Below are 11,043 nucleotides of genomic sequence, written 5' to 3'. Positions count from 1 at the left end.
TGATACCTACAACACCACAAATCACATTTTCAAAACATGACGGCCACAAGCTCACACAGCGGAACAAGTAAAGTGTTGTTTTGTTTTTCCACAAAATGAGGAGATACGTGGTAGAGCAGGGAATAAAAACTGTTCATTTCATGAGGTAAATGAAGTTCAATGCTACAGCATGCGAACATTTTCCCTTTAGACGATAGTGAAACTAATGGGAAATAGTGAACCGTTTGCAATGGTGACATTGTGTATGTGTTTGAAAAGTTAGACATGTGTCAGTGACAGTCTGTGGGTGTATCAAAAGTCAAACAGCTGCTGATGGCAGTGTTAGGAGACAGACTAATGTTAGCCTCATCAACATAGTGGAGTAGAGCTAAAACACAGCAGAGACAAACCCTGGTCACACAGTATATCAAGCAGAAGAACGATGATAATAATAATAAATCAGTGTAATCACACTTTGTACTGTGTTGATTGGTGATATGATTATATATAGGCAAAAAGACTGACAGCAAGAGAGACATTGGGAAAGCGAACGGGGGCGGGGGGGGGGGGGGGGGGGGTTAAAACAAGATCACTATTTCATAGACAAAGCCTGAACAATGTGGAGGTTGATTGGATTTTTTTGTTTTGTTTTTATTGGTAAATGGTAAATGGATTTAGCTGATTTAGTGCTTTTTCACCACTGAATCATTTCCCCGAAGTGCTTTACATTGTTAATCACATTCACCTGTTCTCACACACACACACATTCATATTCCAATGGAGGCGGCTGCCATGCAAGGCGCTCAGTCCATCCACTGGGAGCAGTTTGGGGTTCAGTGTTTTGCTCAGAGACACTTCGACACGCGACCTGATAGAGAATCAACTTTTAATTGAGAGACGACTCGCTCTGGCAACTCAACACTCCGAGGAGCGTAAAAATGACAAAGAAAACAACTGCTTTCCTTAAAAGAAACACAAATGGAGGACATGGTTTTGAAACTGTATTTTTTATCAGAATCACCAATTACTCTCAAATAGAGGTGTCTTGATACTGTAGGAGGAGAGATTAGTTTCCATTAAAAAGGCAAAAGGGAAACTTTCAGTATAACTGCAGAAAGACATGCAAATTTAAACCAGGAATATTTTCGGTGAGCTTCGGTTGTTGGAGATTTACTTTTCTTTGTATACTATGAAAATGATATTTCATTCAATTTACCTTCAGTATAAGTTATAACTTATACTCATACCTCGAAATGTTGGACACAGAAATATAGGGAAATATTTTGAGAAGTTTTATTGCTTCATTTACTGGTCCGGCCCACTCTCAATCCCACTGGGTTGTATGTGGCTCAGTATCTGCATAAGATAAGAACTTCAAGAAAAAAAAAAACATTTAAAGGCCTAGATACAACACAATGCTTTGTCAATAGCATTGTATGGCTGAACAGTTCGATTGTCTGCATTTCCATAAAGCCTTTATTGCAGTCCCCAAAGGCTTGATTGACATTTCATGACAAGCTAAAGTCTGACTGCCAAAAAAAGCATTGACAGGGAAAATGACGCTTCTCTTCCTCAACATGACAAGAAAGTTGAAAATAACTTTTGAAATGTTTAAAAGCATGGGTGGGTGGGTGGGTGCCAAATAAATGGCCTGCGGGCAAAAATCAGCTCACCAGGGTTCCTGCAGGACGACCTTCCATCGTGCAAAATGAACAAAGAAGAAACTCTCTGTGGGTCAGACGGTGGTGGTTGGTACGCTCTCCTCACAGAGAGAAAATCACTGATTTGATCCCAGACTTATGGAACGTTCTGTGAGGAGTTTCCTGGGCACGTGCGCTTTCTCTGGTTTCCTCCCGGGGTCTAACATGCCGGTGAGTTCTTATGCTGAATGTAAACTTGTCTGTAGGGAGGACTGTGAATGTGTTAACCCTGTAAGGAACCCTGAAAGTCTGTTGATACACAGCAGGAATAGAGAAAGTTCTTCGCGCTCCAAAAGCTGTGTGAACAGAAAGACATCATTCTTTTCTCACAGCTCTGGTTTGGGAGATCTAACTGCTTGTTCTTGATGCATCATCTGGGCAGAACGTTTTACTTTTTTGATGTCTGACAAACTATTGTGTGGCTGTAGAGAAATGTGAAGTGGCCATGGTTGTTGGAGAAAAGCAATAAAAATGTCACTTTTGTTTTTCTCATCTCCTTCTTGGGGTTGTGCACCTGAGTTTCTTGCAAGATATGAAATGTGTTACCCGGGAATCACATTCTTTCCACCGCAAGAAAATGTACAGTTTTCTGTGTTCTTGCAGGGGCGGGTATCCACCTTAAGTTGGATTAAGTTGTGCCCAAGATGAATGGAAAACACCACCGACAAGGCGACGGAGCTTGCAGCCAAACAAGTTCATTACTTAGTAAGGAAGCACCTTATCAGGTCGGATTTCAGGGGTATTTTTTCATTCAAAACATTTTAGTTAAAGGTGAACATTTTCAGAATAAACTCCTCCTTCCTTAGCATACCCATATGTTTAGTGGTTTGTTAAATACCTGCTATTACTTTAACATGATGCGGGGAAAAAAAAGTGAAGTAAATAAAGCAGTTGTGCTTAAGTCAGATTTTAGCTTGAGCAACTCTTCAAACCTTTATTGAACTCTTTAAGCGACAGTTGCTGCATTAATGCATCATTTCCAGTGTGCGACTCACACCATGAAACATATGATTTCCATTCAACCTTCAGACACAAAGGGCCCTCATGCTGCCACTTTAGTCTGGCCTGCAGAGCTCTGATGGTGGTTTTAAGAGATATTCAGAGACGAGTGCTTGTTCAAAACTTATTCTCAGTTGACTTTGACCTTGGCGTTTACAGCGGGTTTCAGTATTTCCACTCAGGATGCAATGGTGAACTTTAGTATCGAACCTTCATTTAAGAATGAACTACAACACACACTGGTATCTCTTTTTAGGACTGAATCTTTAAATCAAATAAAGTGACATTGATGAACAAATGCAATAAATTACGTGATTATTACCTTAATAGTCAGGTCAACAATTACTGCAACGTTTTCACAAAATAGAAGCTCAATAGTGTCTTTTGGGTGGGCATCACATTTGTGTTAAAATTATTAGAAATACATCATTTTGATTTTAGGATTAGTTTAGCGACAGTCGATGATTTGTCAGTTCTGAGAGCTGCAGCTCCTGACGCACATGGACAAGAAGCCAACTCCACACTGAACGACCCTCAAACCCAACCTGGACTCAAACCAGAGACTTTCTATCTGTGAGGGGAGAGAGAGAGCAGCTCATTTTTAGAAATGACCAATTGTAGTTTGAATCTAATGTTTATTTTCTAATGGCAAAGACTTTTCCTGGCACAACTTCCATGCAGTTCAAATCTAGGAAACTTCTGAGACACAGAAGCACACTGACAGCAGCTCAACAGAGTTGTTTATACAGAATGGTCTGGTGAAATAATTAATACTTGGATTTGAATATAAAGTCATCCATAACCATTGCTTTGCACTGAACTTTTAAAGCTCACTTTAGGTCTTGTGTTCCTGGCTCCAAATAACATTAATACTAATTGTATGAGTCACTTTCTGTCATCATGATATGGTTGCTCTTAGATAGCTCATATTTCTTTTCTGGGTTTGATCATTTTTCAGGTTTACATTTCATTTGAACTTCATACATTTCCTGTACTTCTTTATCCATCTTGGATTGTTGGAGCTGATCCCAGCGATGGCAGAAGGCGAAATACACCCTGGACAGGCCACGAGTCTACCACAGTGTGTACACACGCACGCGCGCGTGCGCGTGCGCGCGCGCGCACACACACACACACACACACACACACACACACAAATTTAGCACTATCAGCTACCTTCAAACACATATCTTTGGAATGTGAAAATTACAAAGACGTTGTGATAAAAATAGTTGCTAAAAAAAAAAGATGACGTGTCCCTGCTGTTGATGTGATTGAATATCAAATCTCTTGATGGGCTTTTGAGATGAAGAATGGGCAAAAAATTAAGTCACGTTTCTCATTCTGCTTGAACTCCACCAGGGAGCAATAATGTGAAGAAAAGAACAAATCAGAGTGAAGAACACTTTGTTTATGAGGCTGCAGGGCTCCGTCATATCACATCCTTATATCCATATAATGTTTCCAAAGTCATTTTGTCCTCGCCGAAACTGGAGGGCACCTAAGAGTGTGTCTGCAGCAAAGCACTGTACTTCAAGTGTGTGTGTGTGTGTGTGTGTGTGTGTGTGTGTGTGTGTGTGTGTGTGTGTGTGTGTGTGTGTGTGTGTGTGTGTGTGTGTGTGTGTGTGTGTGTGTGTGTGTGTGTGTGTGTGTGTGTGTGCGTCAGTGTATTTGTGCGTTTGTTGTATACGTGCAGGTTTGCGTCTTCAGTTGCGTCACTGTCCTGAGTTTTTGCGCCAACATCAGGGTCCTCCCCCGCCTCCGGACTCCTCCTCCTTTCCCTCTGTGTGTGTATAAAATATGGCCTCTCCTCTCCCTCCTTCAGTCACAGCATCATCACTGGAGCAACGCTGAACATCTTCAGATCATCCTCGCCTGGTCCACACAAAGAGCTGCAGGTAAGAAGGAAAGAACTACTCGTGTTTTGATTTTTCATTAACAGCACATTCCTGTGACGAAGCAGCTTATGAGAAAGTGATTGACCCCTGGAATTTTTTGGGGAGACTTTTTTTTACTTTTAAAATTTCCCTTTGGTGGATATTGTTTGTACAACTCTTGAATCGGCATGTTCAGCTCCAAAAATAAGATCAAATGGTTTTTCTTTACTTGTATGCGGTGATTTTCATTATATTTAGGTTATTAATAAAGTTTTGATGGTAAAAAATAGGTGGAATAAAAATTAATGACCTTAAATACAAGAATTTGAATACAAAATCTTATGGTTTTAGTGAAACCTGCAGAGGATGCATCATCGCTTAAAGGAGACAAGGCAACATTTTATACTTGCTTTATAATAACAAACCTGAACAGCAGCAAGAAAATATGATTAAGACAGATAAACACATAGAGGCACCATTCAAAACATGCAAATGATAAAAAGAAAAAGGAATATAAGTAGTGTCTGACTGTGAAAACCGCCACATCATCATTTGTCACTGCTCCTCCATCTGAAGGCAAAATTCTGTGTTTGTGTCTAATATATTGTTTGTACCAGTGGTGAGTGCCCTGAGAAAATCTGTAAGCATGGAGGTGTTCAAAATGTCTTTTGTGTTTTTTACTCCTGAGGAGAGGAGAGGAGAGCTTTTATACACAGGACAGTACCACATCATTAACAGCCCACTGAATAATGAATGAGAGAAAATGACCAGCTACGAGCGGGAATTATATTAGCATGAAGAGAATGACTATTTAAATCACCACTGTGTCAGTTTAAAAAGTGATTATTCAGAGTATTGCGTGACAGTGAAAGAGTTACACAAATATAAATTCACCTGCAAATGAAGTTCAAAACTGCGGAAGATGGGTCAGGACTCCATGTACAGGTAGACGCTGTCAGTGCACACACCCTGGTTTAGATCTGTGGACGAGAAGCAACCAGTAAGATAAGAAAAAAAACCTGGAGGAGAGAATGAGAGCGGAGCAGAGAGAATGAGAACGATCCACAGAGAGGTTTGTGAATTATTGGGGACTGAAAGCTTTTGGGCGACTGCCACGGTTGGTTTTTATCTAATTGGATATTTCGTAAGAATGTTCTGGAGTAAATCATCATTCATCACCAACCAATGTGCTGCTTTGTCAGGCTCCACCAGGACAAAGCAATCAGTCTGATGAGTAATATTGAACCCGTGTTTGTCTCGCTGTCCCTTCAGCCATCTGATGCAATATGTTTCGATTCTTAAAAAACAACTCTGGGCACTCTTTTTTTTTTTTTTGAGAGAGAATTTAATATCAAGAGGGAAACTAATTCAGTTTCTTCACTCGTTCCAATAATGTTGATAATGATGCTGTTCAAATGCAGCACTTAGATCCAAATTAGGATTTAGACATAATTGCTGTGTTTCCTTTGGGATTCTGCTCATGCTGATGGTGAACATTCATCACACGTGTGTGTGTGCGTGTGTGTGTTACTAAAGTGATCGTCACTCCAGCTGCAGGAAGGAGTGTGTGAGAAAGACAAAAGGATGTTTGTCAGAAGTTCTAACGGATCCATCAGAGGTCATCATTCTGTACAATTCATGTTACTAGAGCTTCTTGTCCTCATCGCTCATTACATTAAGGCAGCAATAAAGACAGAAAGTAGAGGAAAACCAATCCAAATGTGACATAAGTATTTAATTCTTATCTGAATATTTTGTATGCTTCTGTCTCTGTCCAGTCATGAATGTAGGAATCTGTGTGTGCATTCTCCTGGCTGCTTTATCCAGCGGTTCTCTGAGTCTGCCTTCACGGTCCCTGGTAAGACCTCCCAACGCCCAACAGTAAAATGCTTTGCCACAATCTGAGACCTTTGATTTTCATTACTTTTATTGGCAAAACCTTGTGCAACGCATCATGATAACAGATCCCTGTCGACTATCACTTTTCTGCATTTGTATCCACATGTAAAACGCAAATTGCAAATTAGTGTGTAAAAAGCTGATTGTTAGAGTTATGGCTCCATCTAAACTTACGTCAGATGTTCAACAGGCTTATTAACATTGCATAAAGAATGCAGTGGAAATAAGCACACACACATATTGGTTTTAATATTGCTTTTTAAATCCATTATATTATAAATACACCTTTATGATGATTTTTCATTTAAACCAAACGTCTAAAATGTCTTGTATTTTTGAAAGTTGGATAATTCTAGTTGTGCCTTGCTGTCTTCGTGTGCTCTGTGACAGAGAGTCGAGGGTAAACCTCCTGCCACTGACAGCCTACAACTGTCCCATTCACTCAACCACACACGCCAGGCCCGCTCGGCTCCAGCGCCGCCCTCAGGGCAATTCGCCAGCTACAACCAGGCCCGGGAGGACGCAGATGCTCCACACAGACTGAGCCAGCTCCTGGCCAGAATCATCTCCAGGAAAGGTGAGCCATCAAAAGTAATTGGTCTTTCCCTTTAGTCATCCCGGCTCGTGACGCTCCGATCAGTCTTCAGCTTTTATTCTGCTCCTGGTCCTGTTGTTCCACCCCGGCCTCTCGTCCATCCCTCCGTGCTCTGCTGTCATTCACGCTGAGCTTGAGTCCCGCCATCTGGCATTTCCCACCTCCCTCTCGCTTCACCTCTCATGTCTCTTCCATTTCTGCTTCCGTGGACCAGAACACCCCCCCCCCGCTCCATCTTTCTCACCCCACCTCACTCTCCTCTCCCTCTGTCACTGCACATCTCCGCTCTCGTGATGAGAGACCTGCTGAGCTCACCGTTCTCACAGAGCAGAGACAAGAATAGAACGAGGCAGCATGGCTTACCTCAACATTGTCAATTCTTTTATTCTTTTCTTTTTTTCCCAATATAAAATACTGCATCGCAATCGTGTTTTTTCATCCCATCATGATGTTTGTTTCCAGGCTCTCCCTTCCAAGCCAGGTCCTCACTCAGCAGCAGATCAAGCGGCCTCCCCCCCAGCCACAGGATAACTGACAGAGACTACATGGGCTGGATGGACTTTGGAAGGCGTAGCGCAGAGGAGTATGAATACTCCTCCTAAAGCCATGGTGTGCTTTTCACATCAAATCCTAAATTACAAATCCAAATAAAAGCAAACAAAAAAATAATAAAAAATGCTGAATGCTTTTCAAACTGCACTTACTGTAACCCAGGAAGAGCTTGACCCGAGTGTAGGACGATCTTAACTCATCAGAACTTTGAAGCTGTTTGCAAATTGCTTCTTTCCAAATGATAGCACTACATTTGAGTGAAAAGTTTTGGAGATCACAGAGAATCAAATACAAATCTTTTAAAACCAAAGCCAACAACATCTTCAGCCACCTCTCAATTCGCTCTTATTTCTCCAAACATCTGGACATGGATCATGAAAATGGACAGCAAACAGAAAAGAGATTTGAGCTTTCAGAAAACCTGCCTCAAATAAGACAGGATTGTTCATTTGTTCGAGACTAAATATATAATGAATAAACAGATTGATTGAGTATTTTTGATATTTTCTAAGATGGGAATCGTTTCATGTAGAAGTGAACAGTTAAAGGTTTGTTACAGCAATGAGTAATAACTGATATACGACTTCAAGAGGGGTACATTTAAAGTATTAAAATAAAGTGAGTAATACATTTACTAAAAGCTGTTCCTTTAAATAAAAGAATTCCAGCGAGAATAACCAACATGTTGGATTACAAATGTACATAACTGAGAGATGTAATTGATGAGCCACTGAGGTGTGTTTGGAAAATTAATCAAAATCAGGATTGTATCTGATAGCTATGATACACAATATGTGTAACACAGTGTGAGACAACATTAATAATGTTCTCTTTGGTGAAACACTTTAGAAGCAGGAGCTACATCCCCATTAAAGTGATTGAAAAGCATCTTTTCAGCCTCGGTTATGACTCCTGAAGGTAACAACGGTGCAGTGTGAAAAGCACAAACTACATTTTGGAAAGCACAAAGGTTTTTATCTGTATGAGATGCCTGGGAAGCTCCTTATCGTTGAATAATGGAAGATATATCTTCTTAAGGGTGAGGTGAGATGTCAAGTGAGATTGTAAAAGAAGTTGTTCCTCTTAAATCAGCAAGAAATGCAAATATTGTGATGTTTTCCGGGTACAGTTGGTGGGATGATCCCAAGCATTTCATGTGGCTGCTGCCTGAGTCTAGAAAGGAGGAGTGTTACTCATCACTGGAGCAGAGAAAACACTGGACGTTTGCCTCTCGGTAAGCATTTGGCGCTGTTCTCCAGGGCTTCCTTCATTTCATCAAAGCCAGCCAAACAAAAGGCTTTCCCAGGATTAGCTGCTTTCCTGGATGCAGTATACTTTAAACCCGGATTAAATCAGTGTCAAGTATCTTGCCTAAAGAGGTGATTCTGAAACACTTCATGACGAATGGATTAAATACACAAGAGTATCGTCCAAGATGACTGATTAAACTCTGTTAAAAAAAAAAAAGATGAGGTCTCCTCTGCCACAGTGATGATAACAAAACCCCAAAGCTTCAAGTTGTCAATAAAACACAATAAACATCAAGCTTTTATCTTAAAATGGTCTTCAAATAAATCATGAGTTGATGTATATTTGTCTGTGAATCTGACACAAAGCAATATAAATGTACCTGTATATGATGATTTTGATCAGAATAACGTTAGAAAAAGGATTTTGATTCTTACTGTTTAAAGTGCAGAATCTGAGGAAAGTGGTCATTAGTTGATTTTCTCTTGCTGGGAAAGAATAAAATATGTTGCTAATGATTCAAAGTGCATTTCTTAACACACACATTTGCATCGTTCACACTCTTTTTGTTTTAACTTCAGCAGCTGCCTCATGGTGGAACAGTGGTTTACGCTCAAAAACAGATGTTCAAGTCCGGTCTTGGGGGGCTTCTCTCTGTGTGGAGTTTACATGTTCTCTCTGAGTGTGGAGCGGTTTTATTTGCCCTCTGATGAGCTTCAGTTTAATTGGTGACTCTAAGATTGTGGGGACGGATCCCAGACAGATGATGTCTGGTCTGCGTTTGAAGGTGCATCCCTCTATTGAAGGCCAAGCTTAATCAAACAAAGATATGCGGTCACATGATGCTGACAAATACAAAAGAAGCACACGAGCCCGTATTGTCATGACTACACGTCAAAACAAACAAACAAATAGCATCACCTCCTCTCAGTCTCTCTCACGCACACACCAGAGGAGAAACAAACTGATCCATTAAGGTCTGACCATGTGAGTCTATTTTCCTGTCCGACACACGCAACACTTGTGTTTGCTCATCATAAGTGGTTTGTATTTACTCTGCCGCTGTCAGAGGACATCGACAAACAGCCGACCGCAGGAAATCAACAAGCTGTCACAGGAAGGGAAGACACACCAATGGGATGGTATACTACACTGCTGTACTAAATACAACCCCCTGATGGGGATCATTTGTTAGCCTGCTCAGGCCGAGCCTTAAATGCATAATCTGATAGATTATACAAACAGCTCATTGTTCTGGATTGTTGGGCCTTTGCACACCAGAAAGACTCAACTGTAGGAACCACACAAGTTTGATGTTTGAATTACATCAGATCTTTTTGCATTGAAACATTTCTACACCTTCTTACTCTCAGAAAACTTTTTCCAAACAAATCCCCTTAATGAGATTAATTGCATACTTGTTTTTTTTTTTTAACATTTTGTCGTCAGGTTTTTCCAAGTTTAAACTAAAACACAATAAACAGCGTCTTCAAACCTCAGACAGCAATACTATTGGATTTGAAATCTCAGCTTGCTCACCTGTCATTCTTGTTTGGGGGATTCTTCTTCATTGAATCCTGATTTTTCCGAGATGCACCAGCTCGCTGAGGAATACAAATCAATAACTAAAAAAATTAAAAAAAACATGCATTCTTCCCTGCAACAAAATCCATACTGCACCCGTAATAGTACCAAACATTTAAATCCCTTTTCAACTCAGTAATATCAGAAAGCATGACAAGATTGTCGCTTTTTAAGGTTCAGAAAATCCTGTAAAATAAATGTTTTGCCATTTTTCATGCAAAGGATGACATATAGCATAACATCAACATTTCGTCCCGTTTATTGCATCTGAATAAAAGGGAAATTGATGAAATACTGAATACATGAATAAATACTTGTGCTAAACAATACAAAATGTGTTCAGGCAAGGTTTTACATCAGTCATTTCTAATCAATGTTTAAACTATAAATTGTGTAATATGGAGGACTTGGGGTAAATCGTGGATTTCATTGGGTGCTGTGAAGGGTTAAGTTGAAACAAATGTTCAAAGGATATCATCACTGTATTCACACAAAGACAACAAACCTTTACTGAACTCTACATGGATAGTGGTCACTACTCATCTCACAGTGAGAATATGAATATGTTTCCATGTTCTGCCTGTTTGTGTGTGATAAACAAAATCTGCAA

At 40.3% G+C, this 11,043-nt stretch overlaps 1 protein-coding gene across 1 annotated transcript; it reads left to right on the top strand.

The window, feature by feature from the left end:
• The first annotated feature begins 4,507 nt into the window (after positions 1–4,507).
• ccka (cholecystokinin a) lies at positions 4,508–9,366 on the top strand. The gene is made up of 4 exons (XM_080470643.1): positions 4,508–4,576; positions 6,334–6,413; positions 6,845–7,031; positions 7,512–9,366. The coding sequence occupies exons 2-4, from the start codon at positions 6,336–6,338 to the stop codon at positions 7,649–7,651; spliced, it is 405 nt and encodes a 134-aa protein (XP_080326769.1). The 5' UTR covers positions 4,508–4,576; positions 6,334–6,335; the 3' UTR covers positions 7,652–9,366.
• The last annotated feature ends 1,677 nt before the right edge of the window (positions 9,367–11,043 follow it).

This window comes from Lipophrys pholis (assembly GCF_963383615.2).
Source record: "Lipophrys pholis genome assembly, chromosome: 9".
Taxonomy (NCBI): Eukaryota; Metazoa; Chordata; class Actinopteri; order Blenniiformes; family Blenniidae; genus Lipophrys; species Lipophrys pholis.
This window is presented reverse-complemented; position numbering and strand designations above follow the sequence as displayed.